Below are 25,303 nucleotides of genomic sequence, written 5' to 3'. Positions count from 1 at the left end.
TCTGTTATTTAGGCATCTGCTTTTCAAAAGTGCCTAAGTGACTTAGGAGCACAAGTCCATTGAATTTCAATGAGACTGTCCTTCTAAGCAACTTGAGTGCTTTTAAAAATCCTGCCCTAGGTGCCTAAATAGGATCTGAGCTCTTTTGAAAGACAGGCCCCAGTTATGGTGTCTGAGCACTTGTACATCCATCTTTTGAGCTCTTTTGAAAATCTGGCCCTTTGTGTTAGACCCAGGACAATGTGTCTTCTGCATAGAAATCATGTTAGACAAAAACGATTCTTTAGTTTAATACATGTTCTTGATCGTCACAGGCCCTATTTAATGCAAAGAAATAGCTGAAAAGGACACTATGAAGGAGTTCAGTTTTAATGGGAACATACTAAAGCTCTGGAGAGGTGCTCCAGTTAGCCATAGGGAGACATTTTAAAGGATGCAAAATTTGGATGGGTGACCCAAAGAATATCAAGGATCCTTCCCTCTCCTCACCCTCCTGTAATTTTGTAGCTGTCTTATAAAGCGTATAGGGCTGTACTTCCAACATGTATTTATCTGTCTTTGTATTTCTTTATTAAACAATATGTTCAACATTGGTTAGGAATGTGCATGGAATGTTTGTTGTTTAGTTCAGCTTAAGTGACCAGGCAGGTGAGGTAATATCTTTTATTGGACCAACTTCTGTTCGTGAGAGAGACAAGCTTTCAAGCTACCCAGAGCTACTTCAGGTCTGGGAAAGGCACTCCCAGTGCCACAGCTAAATACAAGATCAAACAGATAGTTTAGCATAAGTAGTTAGCTCATATGCTAAGGGACCATTCAAGGTGAAGTGTCCCATGATGAATGGACGATCTGGTCTCTTACTGGCGAGCTGTGAGTGTAGCACGTGGCCATTTGACTAAACCATAACCTGCTGAAGACTTCAGCTGACATGGTATACTCTCTGACTTAGTAAATGGACATAAGGTGAGTGGGTCTGTCAGCATGTGCTCTTAGAAAACATGAGCTGCTTATTCTCATCTGTCAGCAAACTTCCGGTGCAGGGTTTAGATTTTGCTTGCATCAGTGCTCAAGAGTTTACTGTAACATAATAAAGGGTACTTAACTCCTGTTAATCATTGCCTGCTCTTATTTTTATCATGTAATTATCACAGTAAGGAAAGAGACGGAGGACAGCTGCATTCCCCCAAATATATATTTTACTTCATCTGATGCTAAGTTATTTTTCACTGGGCATATTTGAGAAAATTCTAGTGACTAGTTTGCTTTTTGTCTTACGCTTGTGAAGTTAGAGGAGAAAAAGTACACCTCTTCTTTACAGTTCAGCTTTATAATAGTGTCTGTCTGCTGGACTCCTTTAGTTATTGGGCTTTTCTACATGGAAAAATGTTTCATTACGGCTATGTTGAAATAACTGTTCCATTATAGTGATACTGGTGTAAGTCCCTGTGTGAACACTTGATTTTCGAATAACTACTCTGCTTCCAAATTATTCTGTTAATATCTGAATAAAATCACTTTGATCCCAGAATAAAGTGTCCACGCAGGGACTTATAACAGTATTACTATAGTGCAGAAAAATGATTATAGTATAGTTATACCAAGAAATTTTCCCATGTAGACTAGTTCATGTGTGTAATTTTGTAAGGCTACTTTACATTTGTCCAGGGTGAGTAGATTGTGCATTTTTATTTTCCTGCTTGCTTTTTTATTAATGAGGAAAATTATTATATTTCTACTCATCCTCTTGGTAAGGATGAATGAGCTGATCTTGTGCCTGGGCTAGTAAATCTTCAACATTATTGCAATGAGAATAGGCTTCAGTATTGGAGAAGTAGACCTCAGGAATTCTCATACTCTGTATACAACTTGCTTAATAAAGTGATAATGCTTAGAAAGAACTAAGTTAACCTTAATTGTGCCTTGTCTAACTCGACCGTTCAGACATTTAACTGATCTAGGAGTAGGGTGGCGTACAAACCTTGATAGTGATCATATTCAGGGAAAGGGCTGTTAACAATGTCTAGATTGTGTGGGTTTTGTTTTTTTAAAACCCTTTCATATTCAGATTGTTGGATTAAGTTTTCTCACAAATGGACTCTTAATTAAACTGCTTACCCCTTCTTGATGCTAATTCCATGTCTGCTGTGGAAGCTCAAAGAGGGATAACTTCTCATTTTGAGTGCTCTCTTTGGCTCTGAAGGAGCAGGTTAGCGGAAGTGAAGGGAGGGAAGTCACGTGCCTGATACTTTTACCATCCGCTCAGACTTATTGCTATATTAAGATAATTTGTCGCTGCTGTTTAGAGAATCTACCTTGCAACAATTGAAGTGGTCTGTGTCTGGCTGAGAACTTAGAATGCATCTTCCCTTCCGTCATGGTTTTGAAAGTCAATAGTATTTATAAAGTGATGCTTAGAAATGGTTTTTCTATATATCGTCCTTCACTTCTTTAAAATCATCCCTAGAGAAAGTGTTCCTGCTGCACTCTCTAAAGGGCTGTGAGCCAGCTCCTGAAATCCTTACTCTCACAGCACTAAGTTCATTGGGAATGTTGCCTGGGTAAGAGCTTCATGATTTGGCTGAGCAATAATTTGAAGGCTTGTCCCTAGATATTTTCTGCAGCTGCAATTTATTATTATTGTTGGATTCAGGAATCTCTATATCTGCATGGGTTCTTGTTCAGATGTACTGTTTCTTAGACATGACATACTTTTAAGACCTGGAGTTAAATTATGGTTTGTTTTCTTCATGTAAAAGTTGAACGGATTGGCTGCTGTCCCAAATATAGCTGTCCTTTTGAATTGCTATATTCGGCTCTTCTTTATTTTTCTACCAATATTAAATGAAGCTTTCTGGTTGGCATGTTATTGACCAGAAGAAGAAATGAACTTGAAACCTTTTTGACTGGTTATTATTGAATCAGTTTATTTTATCCCCACAGTGGCTATTTTATGTATGTATTTTCTGTTTGTGCATGACTGGAATGGCTTAATTGCTTTATTCTATTGGCTATGCTTTATTTGCTCCTGTTCTCTGCCTGTGGTACACAACAATTTAGTCTCTGGAGGATTGTAATACTTTGGTGTAATACCGGTTGTTGGGGTTGATGTGTGATTACTAGGTGGTCTTGGTGGCCTGTGACATACAGGAGGTCAGACGAGATGATCTGATGGTCCCTTGTGGCCTTAAACTCTCTGACTTTCTTTGTATCACAATGCAAGTGAGAGGTTTTTGAATGGATTGTCAGATCTTTAATCACATGTGAAGATCAGTGTTTAAAACATTTAGACAAACTTTGCAGGAAGTTGCATATCACCTATTAAAAATCTGAATCCAAAAATAGTTTGTGTGGAGGTGGTGTAATATTAATCAAACCATTAACCAGTACTGCTGAGTCACTGAACCCACTAGGTGGATCAAGGAGTTCCACCAGGCATGAATTTGGTCCAGTGCCTCAAAGAGGAGGGGGATAGATATTATCTAGCTGCTTTTGTATTATTTTGTCTGTACTGAAACTATTTACATACACCAAGGACCTAGTTGTGTGACTCTTGCTAGTGTGCACGTAAGACGTGATCTGGCAAGATGATGCATGTAAGTGCAAGGATTCAGGGTCTTACTCCAGTAGTCTTTGATTTCAGTGGTGGTAGTCCTCTTACCTCTGCAACATTGCTTAGGTCTGGTCTACATTTAAAAGTTAGATTGATCTGGCTTTGTCATTCAGAGCTGAAAATGTCATGCCCTGACTGCCGTAGTTAGATTGACCTAACCGCCAGTGTAGACATGGATAGGTTGACGGTAGAGTTCTTCCAATGACCTAGGTACCACCTCTCAGAAAGGTGGATTAATTATATTGATGCAAAAACCCCCTCTGTTGATGTTGGAAGTGTCTATACAACGGTGCTGCAGTGCCATATCTGTGCCACTGTAACGGCTGTAGTGTAGACATATCCTTAGTGGGCTCAGATAGCTTAATCAAATTACGCTCTCTTTGCTGCATAGGACAAATTTAGAGGCGCTGCAGAAGAAGCTGGAAGAGTTAGAATTGGATGAGCAGCAACGTAAACGTCTTGAAGCTTTCCTTACTCAGAAGCAAAAGGTTGGGGAACTGAAGGATGACGACTTTGAGAAAATCAGTGAACTGGGAGCAGGAAACGGCGGCGTGGTCTTCAAGGTATCACACAAACCTTCTGGCCTCATTATGGCAAGAAAGGTGAGAACCTCCGTGGCAACAGGAGCTTTAATGATGCCTTTTCACAGCTTAGTGCCCATCAAAAAGTGACGTTGACACACAGAATATTACTAAAGACCAACTTCCAGGAGAAGTGGAAATGCCTTCTAAAAATAGCAAAGGTCAAATCCTACTTTAGCCTCCACTCCCCTGTCTGCGGACATGGTATTATGTTCCACGTTGGAGCGATGAAAGGCCAATAATCCCCTCCCTTTTTTGTTAGCAGCTTCTCATATTTTGTAAAGTAGGAGGTATTTTATTTACTGCCAAAAATCTTCTCTCTCTCTCTCTGACACAAAATCTAAATACACCGTAGAACCTCACTAATGACTAGGATAGCCACAACTACTTACTAAATGTTTTGGATTAGCAAAGCAGCATATCCTGTCCCCTAAGCCAGGCTTGTGTACAGAGGCTTAATACATTTTACACTGTTGGGGTTGGAGGAGGGGGAAATTTTCCTTCTCATACCTCTCCCTCCACAGGCTGCCGAGGAGTAGACCTACTCTGTGTCTGCTACTGCACCATCAGGCCTCCTTTATTGTGGAACAGGGGGAATGGCCAGTGGAACCACTGTCTCAGCCCCCCTGTCTCCTTCAGTGGAATGCAGGAAGAGCCCCTTGTCTGTGTAGTAGGAATCCCCTGCCACAAGGAGAGCTCTTCCTGGCAAAGTAAAACATGTAACTTCATGCATTTGGCAAGTGTCACGTGATTATTTAATATTACATAGCATGCTACTAAATCATGATTATTAATCGTGTTTATAGAGTAGTGACTAAGGGCCAACCAAGAATAGGGTCCCATTGTCCTAGGTGCTGCACAAACACAGAGCAGCAAACTGCCCTGGCCTGAGTAGCTTGCACTCTCAATAGACCACGCAGACAGGGGAACGGATAAACACGCAAGTAGTGTGAACAATGTGACGGTGGCAAACATCATGTTAGTGCCACAATTTATTTATTGTTTGGGATTGTTTTAGTGAGGAGGGGATCAGCTAAATGGAAAGCGGAGGGGAGAATAGGGTAAGAGGGGCAGGTGTGGAATGAAGCTGACTGAAGAGACTGTCTTGGCGGGTGGGACGAGGGGGAGCAAACAGCCAATCAGCACAGGGCAGAGGCTATCCGAGAACTTTCTGCAGTTCTCACTGGAATATCCAAGGATCCAGAGGTCCCTCCTTTGGCTACTTCTGGTTCTACTGGCCAGAGTCTCTGGGTGCCTGTTCTCTGCAGTTTCCCCCCAAGATCATATGGTGGTGGAGTGGAGGCGAGGCATCACTTGGACCCTAGTGCCCCGTAGTGGAGGAGGGGGTCTCCCCTCTACAGTTCTGGGTGCAGGGAGTTGTTGGGGGCAGGGGAGGGGAGGGGACCGTGATGGTCCAGCTCCATTTCACCCCCTCTACCCCAGGGCAGTAGTCTGGCAGTTTCTGTAAGAGGAGTAGATTGAAAACTTTCCATCAAAACTCTTTTTCATCTGAAAATTGGGATTTCAATTACATGAATTTTTTTTCATGAGAAGCATGCATTTTGTGGCTTGGGTTTTTTTTTTTTTTTTTTTTTTTTTAACTTTCACTGAAAACCAAAAAAAACTTCTTTGATTTTGAAATGCTGCTCTGGTATCTCATGAGAACTGTAGTTCAGCTGCATTATACCCCTGTTCTCTATGTGCTTGGTTCCCTGGCCAGACTACATCTCTCATGAAGCACTGTGGTCAGGAATGGCTGTTATGCCCTGCTTTGGCTCAGCAAGAGAGGAGGCCATCATAAAACACAGGAGATGTAATTCAGCTACGGAGCCTGGCCCATAGAGGGGAATGGGGCACGAGGCACCCAAATTATAACCTTTGTGAGGCACCATGGCAGAATTTCAAAATCCAAGTTTTCAGCTGAAAGTTTTTAGTTTAAATTTTTGGCTCAAGAGTCAAACGTTTCCACAGAAAATTTTCAAGGAAGTGACATTATTTTCATTTGCATTGAAATTTTCCACAAGGGGAAAAAACCATTTTCCAATCAGTTCTCTTTAGTAATATACATCACTATAACGTTCTGCTTTCAAAGCTGTGGGAATCAAGGTGAGTTGCCCCTTTTTCAGGGTGAGACTTTTGAAGTTCACAGATCAGTGAGTCTCTTGCACAGAACCAGCTTACTTGATTTTTTTTCACCCATTTTATAAAACATTTAGAGGGGAATTTCAGCCTAGTTTGTGTCATTTGACACTTATTACTTACAGGCTATTAAATCAATTATTTTTGCTTAATTGCTTTCCTTCAGTGTGCCCAGTACCATTTTGTTTTCCATAAAGTATTCTCTGCATCTGTACTCTTTCTGAGAGAAATAAAAACCCCGTATTTTGCATTAGGCAAGACATAGTCTAGCTAAGCAATGTAATTTTATAGCTTCTCTTTAGATATATATTCATATTGATGAATTTTTTTTTAAATGCCCAAGGTGTGACTGAATTTTGTTCTTTGCTGAATGTATTTGGGACATGTCTTTCTGCAGCTGCTTGCAAGCCATCTGCCCAGATGTTTGCAAAGCAATTAGGCATTGTGACATATTTTGCTATGTAACTTCATTCATGGATTTTCCTCACTTTACGTAGTCTAAATAACTGAAATAGATCCATTAACAGTAAATAGATGGAAGAGGAAAAAAAATGCATTGGAACAAAATGTTCCCACTGAAGAACTTCTTGAAAAGATAAGATAAAAATCCCACTCTTGGTAATATAAGTACTATACATCAGGTATTCTTTTATGCTATAATTAATGTCTCTCAAGAACTATGATTGTCATAGAGCAAAGAGTAACATGTTGAATTTTAACAATTATCGTAGATTATCTTTTACTTGCCTATCATAATTAGAATTTTAATTTTTATCAAAAGAGCAATTTTCTTGCTACTACTGCAGGTTGGGAAGATTATCTTGCATTTTTGTTTTAATATAGTTGTTTTCTTTTATATTTTGGGTGTCTTTTTAAATTGATGAAGAAAATGTCTTTACACAGTACCCTCATCTGCAATGTTGGGGGCTTACTTGTGTAGTTCTAGAATATCAGAAATGTCTGCCACTTGAAAAATAAATAAATAAAAATCCACACCTTTGGAGTACTCACTGTATAATAAGACTTTTTTATATCTTAGTTGAGGTCTATTTGATGTTGTGTTATTTATATTAAATATAAAATATTAGTAAGAAAAGAAAAAAGCATTGTTTAAAATGTTTGTTTTAGTTGAAATAGACCATTCCCTAGTGGCCACACACAGAAAAGTTGCACAGAAAAGTTGCATATTGCAAATTGCATCATTTTGTTAGTTTCACCAGAAAAGCAAGCTATTAACCGGACACGGAGACCGAGCTATCCCGTCTTCAGACCCTTCCATTCACGTCAAGTTGGAGACATAATGGTGCGGTTCATATGGGGAGCTTTCATTGCTCTGTGTACTGTATCTATTCTGAGGATAATCAGGACTTCGCTTTCCATTGCTGTAAATCCAGCATCTTTTCATGAGCACTGGAATTCACATACTGTTGTTTTTATCAAGGGTACAAATGTGGAACTTCCCCAGTAACAGATATGCCTAGAGTTCTATAGGATGATAATGCTTAATAGTATTATTTCAGTGGGTTAAAATAAATATTGCAGTATCCAAGTCATGTATTTTATTTTTTTTTAAATCCTCACTGAGGGAACAATAACAGTTGATTTATCTTACAGTTAATTCACTTGGAGATCAAGCCAGCTATTCGAAACCAGATCATTCGTGAGCTACAAGTTCTACATGAATGTAACTCTCCATACATAGTGGGCTTTTACGGAGCTTTTTACAGTGATGGGGAGATCAGCATTTGCATGGAACACATGGTAAGTACATGTGTATCTCTGTGTGTTAATCTAAATTTTGGTATCAAACTCCTGTGAATATAAAATCCAATAGATACCGTATTCTGCATATATTCATAGAACCTCTGGGAGCCCGTTATGCATGTATGAAGAGTGGAATATTGGAGTTCAGCTCTACCATGCAAATCTGAGGACTTTGGATTTAGCATGGTTATGTTTTTACGCCCTTTCCAGAGACTGATCCTCTGTATCTGTCATAGCCCTACAAAAGTCCCTATTTTCTTCTCCTTTATCCTAGTCTTTGAGAATCCACATTTATAGTGACCATTCTTTTACAGCCAGTCAACATGCTGTTGAATCAGTCAGAGGCATTACTGTTGAAGAGTATGAGGAGAAGAAAAATTCTTTTTACAGCAACTGCAAGCATTGGTGCAGCCCCACCAAAAGTAGCCATCAGTGTGACCACCGGTGTAAAATGGGATCAGATGTTTTTACCACTTGAAAACCTATTCTGAGCAGTTTTTGTGGGTTTTTTTTTGACACAAAGTTAAAAATACCTGGACCTGTAATGCCAGTGGTGGCTTATCATTGGTGCAGCTGCTGTAAATATAGGTACTGAATTTTTCGAGTGTAGATGCATTCCCTCTGTTCTCTCTGAAATGATATCTGCCCTGCCCATTCTTTCTGAATTCCTAGAGGAATTACAGGGGAAACTAGCAAGACCAGAAGCACCATAAACAATGGTTGTTTCATACCAACATAATTTTTTTTAACGTTTTCATTTTAATAGAAAAGTACAGATTATTCTAGCCATCTGCCAGCATTTCTCTAAGCCATATGGAGCCCAATGTTTAGAGCAATTTTTCTGTGATTAAAGGTTATTCATATCCCTCCCTCGTTCATCAGGCAGAGGAGGTTTTGAACAATTTCTGTTCAAAGAACCATATTTTCTAGCAAATAAAATGGTGTTTTATTATCTAGGGATATTCTATCTCATTATATTAATGTTGCCTTGATCACCTTTAAAGGAAATCTTTAGGGAAAATGTATGGTTGCCTAGGTGCATGTGATCACAATCTAATTTCTTTTACTATGTGCAAACAGAATATGGTGCTATCCAATATTATATATACTTGATGCTTTAAAGAGGCCAATTCCCCAAAGCTGAAACCAATCATGAGGAAAACTGAGTGGGTGGAAATGCTTAAACATAAAAACAGGAATGGTGATTGGTAATTGTATTTAAAAATGCTTTGATAGATGCCCAAAAAACCACAATTCTGCAATCATGAAAGAAGATTACTTTTGGTTAAAAGCCAACTTGGTTAAGAGGGGAGGTGAAATAAGTGTATGCCGTGTGTGAGTGTGTATTATACATACAAAGGGAGAAGCTGATAGCAATGAATACAAATACAGAAGTTAGGAAATGCAGACAATTGATAAGGGAAGCTAACGTTAATCAGTCAGTAGGAGTAAGAACAATAAGAAGGAATTCTTTAAATATATCAGGAAAAAAGAAAATCCTATCAATGCAAATTTAAATTTATTGTCCTTGTCCAGCTGAAAATATCAGAAGTGAATCTTAACTTCAACTAGCAACAAGTGCTTGACAAGCAAAATATTTGGGTCTGCTCTTAAAAGCTGCTCAGCACCTAGATGTTCAAGGCAATTGAAGGTATCAGCACCTTGCTGGGGCCTGATTCAAAGGTCTGTTGATTGCCTTGGAGAGTGAATCCTTCTGTCTGATGAATCAATTTCTGAGAAAAAAGGACTGCATGTTTTTTCTACATATTATATAATGTGTATATATTTTACATTTTATATTTGATTGATTGATTGCACTTTTCCATTGGTACTCTTATTTATTTTGCCTGAATTCATATTTGATTACATGAATGTGAGTACAACATTTAACACAGGCTCATATGCACTTTTTAAAATCTTTCCCCTGGGAACGTTGGGATGCACTCCCCTGAATGATACAAGCTTGCATTGTAGCTTGCATACTATATGGTTTTCTTTAGGGATATGAAAAGTGACAGAGCACTTCCCACTGCTGAGTTTTGTAAAAGGAGTCAGAAAAATATCCCATGCCTGGGGGTATGATTTCAAGAATTCTGGAATATTGCAAATCATCAGCCATGTAATTGGATCTTGTTTTTGTTTAAAGAAATAAAATTTAGAAGTTCTGTTTTTGTTATGTAGTCTCTGTTCTAGAAAATCTGTTCAAGGCTACTGTTGAATTAGATCATAATCGCTTGCTAAAAATAAGTATCATTTATACAGCTTTTCTTCTCTGAAGCTCTTAGCAACAGAGTTGCTTGAATTTGAAAGGGTGCAAGTGCATGTGTTTAGTAACTTATTTAACTCTGGTAAAATGAGTGGAGTAGTTACTCAACATGAAATTTGAAAAACAATTTTTTTTCTATTTTTTTTTCCTATTGGTGAGTCATAGCCTGTCACCTGTGTCTGCATTTGGTGGTGTGCATGACACATTGGCATCCTCAGTTACCATAAATACTACCTAGAGTTCATACGGGACTGGCTATCAGTGGGGTTCCAGGGAACATGCTGTCGACAACCTCAGTGTTGTTTGTTGCAAAAGAGAGAGATTGACATTACCTGATTTCTGAGTGCAGTAGAGCTGATAAATAGTTCAATGATTCCCTACCTTGTGCTCAAAGTTCTTCAGAACCTCCTGTTAACCTCTGATCAGGTCTCTTTCATAATTGCTATACTGTCTACTCAGTGTTCAGGAAATAGAATTACAGAATCAAAACATATACAGACAGTGTCTGAAAAAACAGTATATGGTTGCCTTCCCTATGTTCCTTGTAAACTTTCGAGAGTGTCAATCTCTGTGCACCGTACATAGCATAATGGGGTCCTGATCCTGCTTGGAGCCACTGTGTGCTACTGGAATATACATAATAGACAGGAAGATTGTCCGTCAAATTAGACTACTGTATTTCCCATCCAGATAAAATGATTCTGAGGTCTGGTCTTGCCTTTATCCCAAAGATCAACTCAGACCATCACAGACCGCAAGATATAAACCTTCCATTCTGCCCAAATCCTGAGCATCTAAAAGAGAGACAGTGGCACCTCATGGACATGCAGAGAACAGTTAAAATGCATCTAAATACAACCGTAGGCTGCAGAAAGCTTGCTGCGCTCCTAGTGCTTTGTCACTTCTGGTCATGGACAAGGCCTCCTTAGTAAGGAGAATCAGCCTGTGCATCATGGAATTATACAAGACCAAAAGACCACTAAATGACTCAAGGGTCCACCTCAGTGGTTGCCAGGTCTCAGGTTGTTTAAACAGGTTAGTATAAAACTGATTAACCTTTTCTAATGACCAGCTGCCCTTTTTTCCCTGATACTCACCACTACAATAGAAAGCCAAAAGGATAGTTTATTTCATCACAAGCAATGGGAAACAGCACATTGTCTGCCTTCAAAATTACAAGATTTTTTTTCCTCACAGACTGTAGGCTTTAAAATGTTTTGGATAAATATGATTAATGTTTTAATATTACAACACTTATTATTAGGATGGCGGGTCCTTGGATCAAGTACTGAAAAAAGCTGGAAGAATCCCAGAGCAGATTTTGGGCAAAGTTAGCATTGCTGTAAGTATATTTGTAATGTACTCTGGGAAGCAGAGACCAGATGTCTCCATATTATATTAGGATAGTGCCAGATCCAGAAGGCAAAAGCAGCTGGTTTGGGGGATTGAGGAAAATTTAAGTGGGACAAGCAAATATTACTAGGCTTTAAAGTGGTTTTTCTTTTTTTTTAGAGATTTTTATTTTATTTATTTATTTATTTATTTTTAATACATGTCACCACTTTGTATCTGAGGGCATTTGGATGGATCACACATATTGCATTGTGTGTGTTTGCTTTGATTTTCCACCAAGGGATGTCAGCTGCTGTTACTACCACTGGGTGGAAAAAGAACCAGGAAAATAATTAAAATGGTCTATTAAATGTTTTGAATGTTACCCTTTAAGTATCTTTACTGCAGTAGGTTGTGTCCATGACATTTCTGGTGGCTGTTTGGTTAACATTATTCTTTATTATGGCAAATTGGAGTATAAATTTTAACATGACTGCCTTTATTTTCTCTTTGAATTCTTGCCAGGGTGTATTGTGCTTTTGATTGTAGATGACATTTTGAAATTCTTGCTTGGACGAAACTCATGTTTTCATTTTTACTAGTTTTACAGCTTTGAAATGTTGAATTTTCTTTTCTTTAGGTAATAAAAGGTCTCACATATTTGAGAGAAAAACATAAGATAATGCATAGAGGTAAGACCATGCATTATATCCCTGGCTTCTCTTTTCCTTGTATATTGAACATCAGTAGAGATCAAGAGGTTTTTTTCCTGTTTGTTTTTACATGCTTTTATGTCTCAGTTTGAATTTTTTTTCACCTGACGTATTGTTTCTCCAATCTCTCTTTCAACCATTAACCCTGTAGCTGGTGGGTGCTCTCACAACCTCAGTATGTTACAGGTGTGATGAGCGTTCTTTGAAATGTTACCAGAGAATTTCCTTTGAAATGCTATGGGAGGCAGCTCTGCATGCGGCTTCCATCCCATCACGTATGCAGTGGTGGTGGTGTAGCTGTGTGGGTCCCAGGATGTTAGAGAGACAAAGTGGATGAGGTAATATCTTGTATTGGGCCAACTAGTGTTGGTGAAAGGGACAAGCTTTGAAGCTTCCCATCAGGTAAGCCCAAGCCAATCAATGAGAGACATGTAGGAACTGGTGTCTGTGTGATTATAGATTTGATTTACTCTCTTGCTTTATGAAGAAAACTGTTAAAATATATTATGAAACAGTGTTTATGACATTGTAGTTCTCTAATTGTAATGGGTTTTCTTCTGGCAGCAACAGGTCTATTAGCCATCTTAGCTAAAAGCTTTGAAGAGGTTCAAAGAAATACAACACACTGTTTTTAATTTCTGTTAATTTCCATTATCGCCATTAAGACTATGGTTCCTCTTTAAATTAAAAGTCACAGGCTTTTAATAGCGGTCTCAGGCATTCATGTGCTATTTATAGAAGTCTACCAATCAGAAGTGCAGCCCTTTATATTTATTACCTTGTTTAATGGTTGTTAACAACATGGGTAATTGTTAAATCACATAAAAAAGAGGCAAGAGTTTAGTTCTAAATCTGCCCAGGTCTTTGAATAGACTTCACTGTGGGGTAAACACCCATATTGTTTCCTGCATCTTTTACCTTAGCCTTTTAAATCCAGCTGGTTTTTAATTGTCTGTATGTCCCTAATAAATCAGAAATGGTGTTTGTGAAATAAAACATTCTGTAGTTTCTTATGTCACTGTAAATTACGCACCCGAGATGGCTTGCTTGCTCTACATTTTTGTTGCCTCGGCTCATTGCAGTGATTACACAATGTAGTTATCAGTAGTGACCATTCAGCTAGTCTCTTGCATCATTTAGGATTCCACAGACTTTTGGTTATAAAAATACTCCATTCATCAGACTAGTCACTTGATATGTGGTTGTTAGCAAACCCAAGAAAGGACTAGTAGGAACACACGTAGATGTGACAGATTGAAGAACCACTTCAAACGTGATGCAATAGACAGTATTTATTACATGTTCTCTTTTGGGTTTTACTAACAGTTGAATATAGGCTTCTGCCAAGGAGGTAGGAGGGACTTCATATGGATTTCTGATGGTAGCTGCAAAGGAATGTGGTTCTTAGTTTAGCACTTAGCAAGGTTTCTTGGAAAAGAGACCCGCTGTTTTAGGGCAGACCAAAAATGTGACACTTGCACGCTCTCAACACCTAGGTCAGCAATGGCATAACTCCTTTGACATCAGTGGAGTTGCAGCCTCTTATGACAGTGCTAAATTTGATCCTTCAGTATTTAAATATTATAATGATGGGTGTGGGGAAGAAGGAGAATAAAATGAACAATATAGTAGTGTGGTTTTTTTTCTGTTTTGTTTGGTGGTAGTAGTGATTTTCAGGAGGGGTGGTTTGAGGGGGTTGTTTTGGTTTTGAGACTTTGCTGTTTCTGTTTGTTTTGCAACATTAAGACTCGCATGTTTTTGTCATTGGTATATTTTTGAGCTGACCTCTGTTCTGATGGAGATACAGGCTGCATTTTCAAAAGCTCCAAAATGACTTAAAAGCCAAGTATTATTTTCAACAATGACTTAGAAGCCAAAGTCTCATTGAAAGTCAATGGGATTTAGGCTCCAAAGTCTTGTAAGCATTTTTGAAAATTTTGCCCTTGATCCTTTGTAGAAATCCTAGAAATGTAGGCCTGGAAAGGACCTTGAGAGGTCATCAAATCCAGCCTCCTGCACTGAGGCAGGACCAAGTCCCTGACATGTTTGTCTAACCCATGGGTAGGCAACCTATGGCATGTGTGCCAAAGGCGGCATGTGAGCTGATTTTTCAGTGGCATTCATGCTGCCCGGGTCCTGGCCACCGGTCCAGGGGGCTCTGCATTTTAATTTAATTTTAAATGAAGCTTCTTAAGCATTTTAAAAACCTTATTTACTTTACACACAACAGTAGTTTTAGTTATATATTATAGACTTATAGAAAGAGACCTTCTAAAAATGTTAAAATGTATTACTGGCATGCAAATCCTTAAATTAGAGTGACTAAATGAAGACTTAGCACACCAATTCTGAAAAGTTGCCGACCCCTGCTTCTAACCTGTTCTTAAAAATGGAAAACAGATGATCACTGTCCTCTTTATAACAGTCCTTAACGTATTTGAAGGCTGTTATCAGTCCCCCTTCAGTTTTTATTTCTCAAGACTAAATATGGCCATTTTTTTTTTTCGTTTCCTCATAGGTCAGGTTTTCTAATCCTTTTACCACATTAGTTGCTCTGCTCTGGACTCTCTTCAGTTTAGGAAAAATGTAGACAAAGTGTGGTGCCCAGCACTGCACATAGTTCTCCAGCTGAGGCCGCACCAGTAACGAATAGAGTGGGTCACCTCCTGCGTCTTATGTACAACCCTTCTGTTAATGCACCCCAGAATATTAGCCTTTTTTGCAACTGCATCATGTTGTTGACTCATGTTCAATTTGTGATCCACTATAACCCACAGATGCTTTTCAGCAGTGCCACCACCTAGCTAGTTATTCCCCATTTTGTCGTGCATTTGATTTTTTTTTCCCCCTAAGTGAAGTACTTTGCATTTATATTTATTGAATTTAATCTTGTTGAATTCAGACCAATTCTCCAATTTGTCAAGGTCATTTTGAATTCTAATCCTGTCCTCCAAAGTATTTGCAACCTCTCCCAACGTGGTGTCATCTGCAGATTTTATAAAGATGCTTTCCACTGCATTATCCAAGTAATTAATGAAAATATTGAATAGTACCGGACCCAGGACTGACCCCTGCAGGACCCCACAAGAGTCACCCTTCCAGTTTGACAGTGAACTATTGATAACTATTGTTTGAGCATGGTCATTCAAGTAGTTGTGCACCCACTTTATAGTAATTTAATCTAGACTACATTTCCCTAGTTTGCTTATGAAAATGTCCTGTGAGACTGTGTCAAAAGCCTTACCACATGGCGCTGCTCAGCACTATGCAACTACTGCTCTAAAAAGGGCTTTGGGATCTGTGCCTGGTTGCCTGGGGCAAGTGATGATGGTGGTTCCTTTATTTGTTGTTGGCATGGGCCAGATTCAGATCTTTTCATTTGTTGTTGGTGGGCTCAGATCCAAACCCACCTTACCATTCCAAATCCGGAAGGGGCCTATTTTCTGCTAATTGTTCAGCTACATTGGGAATCTCTCAAAACCCAGCATTTTCATAGGATTTATGTCCAAGGGGGTAGAGATCTGGTGAGAATAGCTAGTGTTGTTTTTACAGAACCTAACTGAACCTGAGCCCCACGAAAATCTGGATCTGAGAACCAACCACCACCTCCTTTCTAGTTTGACACCACCTTTAAGTAAGAATCTAGTCAGCAGTGTAAAAACTCGTGTCTCTTTTCGGAGTTAAATTGTGCCACAGGTTGGGTCGAGATACTTCACCTGGGACACCACAAAACCTAGGTTTCTGTTGAACAATACTCTGTACCCAGCCTTTTCTACTCAACACACTGAAAACTCACATGGTGGGATGTGCTTCTTCCTACTTATAAACTCTGAAACTTAGTTTTAAAATTAACTTTTGCTAATATTAGCACTTGTGGACCTCCTGCTGCCAGTCATTATCTTGGGATGCTGGTGTTAGTGGAATAGTGGAAATCAATATGAGAGATGGCAAACCACTGTTAAAGTGCAGTGAAAAACATTTTAAATAATTTGAATAAGAAGTCTGCTGTTTGAATTTGTTGGTACATATCAAGAAGCTACAGATGTCCTTTTGTTTTTAAATCCCCAATAAAGCTGGATGTAATCTCACTTGCTGTCTCTGATACTGAGCCTCCATTTATTTCAGCATAAGCTTTCGTGGGCTACAGCCCACTTCATTGGATGCATAGAATTGAACATATAGTGAGGATATTATATAAAATACACACACACACACCCATAAAAAGGTGGGAGTTGCCCTACCAACTCTAAGAGGCTAATTAATTAAGATGAGCAATTATCAGCAGGAGAAAAAACCAACAATTTCTGTAGTGATAATCAAACCGGACAGTCTCTACGCAAAAGAATAAATGGATACAAATCTGACATCAGGAATCATAACATTCAAAAACCAGTAGGAGAACACTTCAATCTCTCTGGTCACTCAGTAACAGACTTACAGGTGGCAATCTTGCAACAGAAAAGCTTCAAAAACAGACTCCAACAAGAAACTGCTGAACTTGAATTAATATGCAAACTGGATACCATCAATTTAGGCTTGAATAGAGACTGGGAATGGCTGAGCCATTACACACATTGAATCTATTTCCCCATGTTAAGTATCCTCACACCTGTTGTCAAACTGTCTGAAATGGGCCATCTTGATTATCACTACACATTTTTTCCCCCTCCTGCTGATAATTGCTCATCTTAATTAGCCTCTTAGTTGGTAGGGCAACTCCCACCTTTTTCATGTTCTCTGTATGTGTATATGTATCTCCTTACTATATGTTCCATTCTATGCATCCGATGAAGTGGGCTGTAGCCAATGAAAGCTTATGCTCAAATAAATGTGTTAGTCTCTAAGGTGCCACAAGTACTCCTGTTCTTTTTGTGGATACAGACTAACATGGTTGCTACTCTGAAACCTGAGCCTCCATTCTATCACGGTCACAAACAGGTGTCACTTTTCACTCCTCTGGTGGCTGCCATATAACATACTCAATAGCAGAAGTTTTTAATTAAAATTTGATTTTAAAAAGTTCTATTTCACAGTTAGGACATGGTGAGAATTGCATCTCTCCATGGGAGCTCTGTGAATGCTGCAAGGAGTAGAATGAGGGATTAATCTAAAACCATTATGGTTAAAGGGAGTATTTTCATAGACATCAGTGTGCTTTGGATCAGGCCTACAATGAAGCTTTCTTTCTCAAGTTGATGTTAAAGATTTACGATCTTTTGAATGTATGTCTTAAAGCGAATGCCAGCGTGTTTCATTGTCCTGGTTGGTGACCTATTGAATAGCTTTGATGACTGATTTTTGGGAGTGCATTGAGGACGCTGACTTTCTGGCTTAGCAGTGCTAGATATGAAGCATCAATCAGTCAGTTGATGTGAAGGGGCTGATTGTGTCATTTATGAAGTGATCCCTGCTTTCTGATGTTTGGCTCCTCACTGGCAGTGTCACCTCACAGAAATAAAGCAGGCAGTGCTTAGAGTAGTGTAGTAGAAGAGAAGATGACACTGGCAGGGCGTGGATTGAACTAGTACACGGGCCTAAGGTGTAGTGGCACCTTTTCCACACTCCTTCCTTGTTCTCTGGATTCTAAGAATCAGTTAATTTAAAAAAGTTTGTCTCTCTAGCCGTTGTTGCTGGGATACACTTGGGTCACGTTTTTGAAACTAAGTGATGCTGTGACGGCTGCCTGTTTGCACAACCTGAAATAATTCTGAGGTGTGAAGCCTGCCCGTTCGTTTTGGTGGGTCCTTACAATTTAATTGCTCATCAAAGCATGTATGGAGGAAGATCTGCCCAAATCTACTGTGAGTAACAGCCCATTTGGCCCCAGGAGTGAGTGGCTTTGGTAGATACAGCCACTCCTACCCATATACATACCCCGAAAAGGAGTAACCTAGCAGAGCCCAGCTGGGCATCTCCACCTCCCTCCCAAGAGGGAGTCAAGCTCACAAACCCCAGTGGAACATCTGAGGCTCATCAAGGGGAAGCCAAACCCAAGAAGCCCAGCGAAGGCAGAGCCCCTTCGTGTATTCAGATCCTGTCAAGGGCGAGCCAAGCACCAGGAGCCTAGAGAACATGCATGATTAGAGCTTGTACAGTCTGCCACGACTGGTGTCTCCGGTGGGCAGAGCTTGGAAGAGTAGCACTCGGTTTTCCAGACTGATCCCCGACCAGTTAAGGAGCGTTGGCTCTTTAGCTGAAGCAGCAGCAGCTCTGGAGGATCCAGTTCAGTCCTCAGTGTACTGGCCACGTGACTTTGAGGGACCCTTTGAGGCTGACTTCATGCCCCACCTCTACCCCTTCATCCTGCTTTCTAAGGCACTTGGCTGATTTTTAAAGTTAAAGTAGCTTTCTTACTCCTATTTGGAAATGGTCCCATTTCCTGAGACTTCCTTGATCTCTGTCGTGAATAAAGATCCCCTAGCTGCATATGGACCTGGAGCTGGGGTACTAAATGAAGGAGAGTCCAAGCAAACTAAACTGCTTGGGAAAACTTAGGCCATGTCTACGCTAGGAGCGCTTTGCTTACTGTTGTATTATACCAGCAAAGCGCTCCTAGTGTGGATGCACCTTGTTGCCAGTAAAAGTGCAGTTTTGCTGGTATAGCTTATTCCAGTTCCCCCAAGAAAAATAAGCTATATTGGTAAGAGCACAGTCTTGCCAATATAGCTTCATCTACACTGGGGGCTTTTGTTGGCACCGCTCTGTCATATTTCTTCGCAACCCTGACTGACGTAGCTATGCCCTCAGAAGTTAGTAGTGCAGACTAGGCCTAAGATCCTATCACACACAGCAAAAAGTGTCAGCTATTTAAAGTAGATGGCGTATATAATCAGGCATATATTGTACAAGTTAAGTTCCCTTAATGGTGAGATACAAAATGTGAACTCACACTGTGGAATGAAAGTCCCCAAATGGTCCTATTTCAAATTGCAACATGTGTATTATCTCTCCAGCAAATAATCCCTGGCAACTATGCTGATATTGTAAGATTACAGCAATCAAGTGACTTTCTACAAAAATATGGCTTCACAAATGCATCTCTGCTGTCTTGGGCCAGAACCTTGTAAGAATAGTTCTTTAGTTGTCATGGTTTGTGACCCATTCATACTTGGTGCAGAAAATAGACCCCTTCAGGTTTTGATCCGAACCAAGAGAAAAAACATAAGAGGCAAGTTTGGATGTAAAGATTTTTAATCAAATTCCTTTGCTCCTTCACACACAGTCAAAGATGTTCAGATTCAAGCCTCTGGTTTGGGCTCAGCTGTACTAATAACATTTATTAATACAGAATGTGCTTTATAAATCAGATGTTCTTGTCACAGGTTTTGCAACTTTGCATTTAATTCTGTGTAGTATGGTTGTGTTAAACCTTCCCTGCAGTGCTGGAAAATAAAACTACTCCCCTTCCCTCCCTTGAGCTGCAGGCACGTGCTTTTTCTTTCTTTGAGGGAGGGATATCTCAGTGGTTTGAGCATTGGCCTGCTAAACCCAGGGTTAGGAGTTCAATCCTTGAGGGGGCCATTTAGGGAACTGGGGTAAAAAAAACAAAACAGAACTGTCTGGGGATTGGTCCTGCTTTGACCAGGGGGTTGGACTAGATGATCTCCTGAGGCCCCTTCCAACCCTGATCTTCTATGATCTAAACAAAACATTCAGGATAATATCTATTTGCAGGTAAAGTGAAATACAGAATCAACGTTATGGGCCTAAGCTATGTGCTCGTGTCCTTTAATTTTTCTGGACTGTGTTTTTGGATCACATTGCACCATTGCTGTCTTTTGGAGATTGGGTGGAATTAGGGTATATCTGCTTAAGAGGAATCATAGGTACTTGGAAACTGTAGGCCATATAGCGCGCACATTGCATTAATGTAGTTGGCTGCAGCTACTGTTGGTCAGCGTAACTGACTCTGCAGCATTGCTGGGCAATAGAACAAAGGAACGTGGTGGCAACGCTACAAAAGACACTCCTACATTTTTTTTACAAACAAGGTGTTTTGTCATAAGATGTTACACTAGAGTGCTCCCGAAGTCCGGAGCTAGCGTAGTTGGTCCATAGCACTTTCCAGTACCTAGCAGAATGGGGCCCTGACTTCTAGGCATTACTCGAACACAAATAAATAGTAGTAATAATGCTGACCTGCAGAAGGAGAATGAAGGGGAAAGGAAAACTTGTTGGTGACACAAAATTAGTTAGATTAGTCAAAAGCAGGGCGAATGATAAAGACCTGCAGAGAGACCAAGTGCAACTAGGTAACTAAACAACCTGACATTGAACATAGCTACGCTGGGAGGCTCAGCTTATACTATACAGGCTGTCTACACTGCCACTTTCAGCGCTTTAACTTTAGTTGTTCAAGGGTGTGAAAAAACAGCCCCCTGAGCAACAACAGTTGTTAGCGCTGAAAAGCACCAGTATAGACAGCGCTTTGTTGCCGGGAGCTGTGCTCCCAGCGATAAGGCTACCACCCCTCATTTGGGGTGGTTATTTTTGGTCGCCAGGAGAGCTCTCCCCGGCGATAAAGCATGTCTACACTGTAACGTGGGCTGTGCAGATATACCCTTAGAGACACAGGTGGATCCTGAACTAGCTGTGACCTTTCAGGAAAACTATTCAGGCATCATTATGGCCATGAAGAAGTCATTAGAGTGCATTAAGAGGAGAATGGAAAATGTTATGCCTTTAGTTAGCTTAACTCATTTGGAATGCTGTGTTTAGTTTGGTCCTCCTCTCTAAAAGGAAAACTGGGGGGAAAACTTTGGAAAGAAAGAATTAAATCCAGTGGACATGAGGCAAGGATGGCTAGGGAAGAGGAAAGGAGAGGCAGGTAGTGTGAAGAGTTTACCAGGCTAAGAGGATTAGGACTCATTTGCAAGGAGTAAGCGGAGGTGTGATAAAGGTACATATACTCTCCCATAATACCAGAATAAAAAGGCTCCAAATGATAAGGAAACAAATTTCCATACTGTGACTATTCTTGTTGCAGAATATTAAGACAAATGACATGATACTTTTATTGGTTTTTGTTTGTTTTGTTTTTAAAGAAACCATCAGTACGTGAATAAACATAGCAAATAGCACCTCCAGATGAGCCAGGATAAAATTCCAATTGCTATCAACTATACTTTCATATCATGCACTAGATGTATTTGGGGAATTTTACATACTTTGAAGCAGCCAGCATTGGCCGGTGTCAGACACGTGATACTGGACTAGGTGGATTAGATAATTTCCCTGTGTAGAGAACTTGTGGCAAGGATGAACAAACAGATTTTTATAACTAGTCTTGGAACGATTAGATTTTTATTGGTCAATTTCACTGTACACACCCACACCCACCCACATTAAGTTAAAATTATTTCCATCAATTATAATTGAAATACAGCTAGGCAAAGTAAGAAAAATGCTGCTTGAGGACTTTATTAGAGTCTGATTTTGGATACTTTGTATATTTTGACAGGTGATGTTAATAATAATATATGGAGATATACCTATCACATAGAGCTGGAAGGGACCTTGAAAGGTCATCGAGTCCAGTCCCCTGCCTTCACTAGCAGGACCAAGTACTGTCCCTGATAGTTCCCACTGATCCCTAAATGGCCCCCGCAAGGATTAAACTCACAACCCTGGGTTTAGCAGGCTAATGCTCAAACCACTGAGCTATCCCTCCTCCCAATTTGTTTTTTAATGGTTATAAAGCTTTAACTTTTTGAATCTCAACATCTACTGTGATTGAATAATTCTTGTCTGATCTCCCTAATAACTTGCTGCAATTCTGAAAAATCAAATCAATAAAAATAGAAAAAAATGCTTAAAAATCCATACTACCCATCAAAATTTTATAAAAAAATAAAATAAATTTGATTTCTGATAAGCCTATTGATAACCCTTTGACCTGAACTATAGTCAGATGGCTGACAATTATCAATAGTTGTGCTATAAGGCAAATATATTTTCTTTGTCCATTCCTAGTGAATGCCTTTAATGCAGCAAGAAAATCACTTGCATGGTGGTATACAGGGTTTTTATTCTTTTACGTGACTGTGTGTGTGGCTGAGGGGTGTGCGCAGCGGATGAGGTTATAAGGAGGTTACTTCACATCCCCATAAACCCTGAAGACCCCCACTGGAAATAAGATGCACATTTTTAGCAGTGAGGGTAATTAACCGTTAGAACAATGTACTGACGGTTATGGTGGATTGGATATATTTTTAAAGATATGCTCTAGCTCAAACTTGAATTAACTCAGGGAAGTTCTATGGCCTGTGTTATACAGGAAGTCAGACTCGATGACCACAGTGGCTCCTTATGGCCTTGCTTATGAATCGCTCTGTTTAGCACCCGTGTCTCTTCAGTGTTGTAGATCCATCTTTCTGTCTTGAGAGGACTGGCTGGGAATGCTCAGCTCCGTTCCTCAGTTGTCTGGAGGGATTGATGTTAAGTGACACGCAACATTCCCTTTCACCTTCTCCAAGGGTTGAGTACATGGCTCCTGCAGCACACACTGGCCAGCTCTCCTGTGTGATAGCACAGAGCCTGGGACTGATCTCCAGGAGGTTGTCCTTTCCCTCAGTGTCACAGCCAAATGCTTCCATTTGGCATGCTCGTTCCATTTGGGCAATATAAGTTGCGTTGGGAAAATACTGGCTGCAGAGAAGCCGCTTAGGAGTAACCTGTTTACAGAGGTTGCGGGGTGGGCAGTGGAGTTCCAAACATCATGTTCTCGTCCGAATCAGAAGCTTTAAGGAGACATTGACATTGCTCAAAGCATGGCAGGCTTTATTTCAAAGCCCAGGGTTTGCTGGGTTATTGTAAGAGCTACACTGTGATTATCAGAGCTGTCAGTAGAAAAACACATGCAAGTTTAAGCCTTCAGAAACAAGCTGTATCCCAGGTAGTCCCGAGCACCAGAAGCACTGGTAGAAGTTCACTGACAATGGAACGTTGACATTTTAATTGTTTCTTTTGCCGTGAAAAGATGAAGATGGAATGTTTGTGCTGCTCAGCAAGAGCTGTCAAATGAGATCACGATAGGTTTTTAAAAATTTCGTCTGTGCCTGCATTACGTACCGCACTGGTGGGTACATGCATAAATATAGCTAATCTACATATGGCATTCAGCATTTTTCCAGGGGCTGCTGTGACTTATGAACATTCGCACCCTCACCTGTCCCAAAACAAAAACCAAAACAAGGCTAACAAGCCTTGTCCGAAAATCCTTGGGTAGCCAGGAGTTTTTGTAACTTCTCACTGCTGGCCCCAAAGTGCTGGTCCGTGGCTGCTGCTTTCTTATGACTAGGGTTATCCTGCTTCAGGTTCCCAAAAAGAGGACACTGCTGGATGGGGGGAGGGTACAGTTGAGGGTTCTGGAGGGATGTGTGTACTGGAGAGGGGTGCCTTGGGGTGCTGGAAGGGGTACCTGGGGCCTCACCCTGGAGGTGGGGGGAAGTGTCGCTCCCTGTCACGGTGGTAGAACGGCTGGCACTGACTTGGGATGCAGCAACAGCCATCAGTCAGCACCTCCCTGTGGGCTTCTCCCCCTCCCCAGTGCTGGGGAGGGGGAGAAGGCGATGTCCGGGAAGACCTGGACATATGGTAACCCTGCTAATGAGTGGAATTTCAAGCTTAAAGATTTACTGCAGAGCGAGACCATGGACATGGAGGAGATCCCTCCTACAGTCAGTGGGCAGTGACCTAGCTAAGGGGGAGGAAATCTCCTTGAGGCTCCCGTTGTGTAGAATCCCCTCAGTTGTTCTGTTGTGGAGGTGGGGTTTACCCCCGCCTGGAATTTGCTGCAAGTCTGGCCCTGAGCCCACGATGGATTCCAAGGATCTCTGCCTGCATTGAGGCCTGGCACCAGGGGAGTCATACATAAAGGACTCCCGCAGGAGCTCTTCCCTCCCGTTAGGGGGAAATCTGTGTTGCAAAAAAGGCTCCATGGTAAAGCAGTCGGTGTATTATCTTTCCAAGGTGAACTCCATGGGGCTAGGAATGGGATGCATCCCTGTGGATATCCTCTTGGGGCCCTATGAGGCGGGGAAGGAGACTGAGCTGTGAAGGCAGCTGAGCTCCTCTTCTTGGCACGGGAGAGAGTCCTGTGTGCAGCATCCCCTCCATCTTGAGATCTTGGGGCCATGCTGTACGTGGCCCCATATTAGATCAGTGTGTGGATTTTCTGCGACTTAAAGCTACTGCTGAGTTCTGTGTAGTTAACGCTGGATTGATGCTACTGTAGCTGAGCTCCAGGAGCCCTGCAAGGCATTGAAAAAGCACTTCTCAGTGTGTCTGGGCATCTTCAAGTGACCTGTGCTAAAGCGGTGATGCTTGGAACCAGAAACAGCAACAAGAATTTCAAAAGGCAAACAACATTTCTGGTCTGTTTCTTTTAGAAGTAAAAAATCAATTACTTCTAAAAATATACTCTCCACCTCTGTTTCCTGGTTTGTACGTCTCTCTTCAAATCAAGTGTAACCTTTTACACAGAGCCTTCCCTGTTTTGGGTGCTGTGTTAGCATCAGCTTTCCAAGATTACCCTGCTACGGACATGAACTGCACACTGACTCCTTCGAGGATGTGTTGCAAGCTGCCTGGAGTATGCTTTATATAAATTCTGAACTAAAATGTGGAAGAAAATGTGCTTGGGGTGGGAGCTGCTAAAACGTGCAGCAGAAGTGTATAAAACGGAAAAGATTCTGCTTCAAGAATGCTGTGCATACTGTGTTTGCCCAGCTTGCGGTGAAGCATCCAACTTCCTGAAAGCTATTTTAGGCTGTGTCTAATCTATCCATTTTAGGTATTTCCAAGGCCTCATCACCTGCTATCTAAGTACTGTCTGCTTGCTAATGGCACAGAGTATTTGGTATCCAGTTAAAATTCAATGTATAGAAAAGAATTTGTC

General features: G+C 40.6%; 1 protein-coding gene across 4 annotated transcripts in view; it reads left to right on the top strand.

The window, feature by feature from the left end:
* MAP2K1 (mitogen-activated protein kinase kinase 1) overlaps nt 1-25,303 on the top strand; it is a 62,144-nt gene that overhangs the window by 22,391 nt on the left and 14,450 nt on the right. For 3 of the 4 annotated variants that reach the window (XM_039492307.1, XM_039492308.1, XM_039492311.1), the window contains 4 exons: nt 4,002-4,212; nt 7,945-8,091; nt 11,625-11,702; nt 12,333-12,384. In XM_039492307.1, coding sequence (XP_039348241.1) covers nt 4,002-4,212; nt 7,945-8,091; nt 11,625-11,702; nt 12,333-12,384 — 488 coding nt within the window. Of the gene's footprint in view, nt 1-2,532; nt 2,559-4,001; nt 4,213-7,944; nt 8,092-11,624; nt 11,703-12,332; nt 12,385-25,303 lie in introns of those variants that run through there. The other variant, XM_039492310.1, reaches the window with a different exon arrangement.

This window comes from Mauremys reevesii, linkage group 10, assembly GCF_016161935.1.
Source record: "Mauremys reevesii isolate NIE-2019 linkage group 10, ASM1616193v1, whole genome shotgun sequence".
In the NCBI taxonomy this organism is placed as follows: domain Eukaryota; kingdom Metazoa; phylum Chordata; order Testudines; family Geoemydidae; genus Mauremys; species Mauremys reevesii.
The sequence above is the reverse complement of the archived record's forward strand: the minus strand, read 5'-3'. Positions and strand labels throughout refer to the sequence as shown.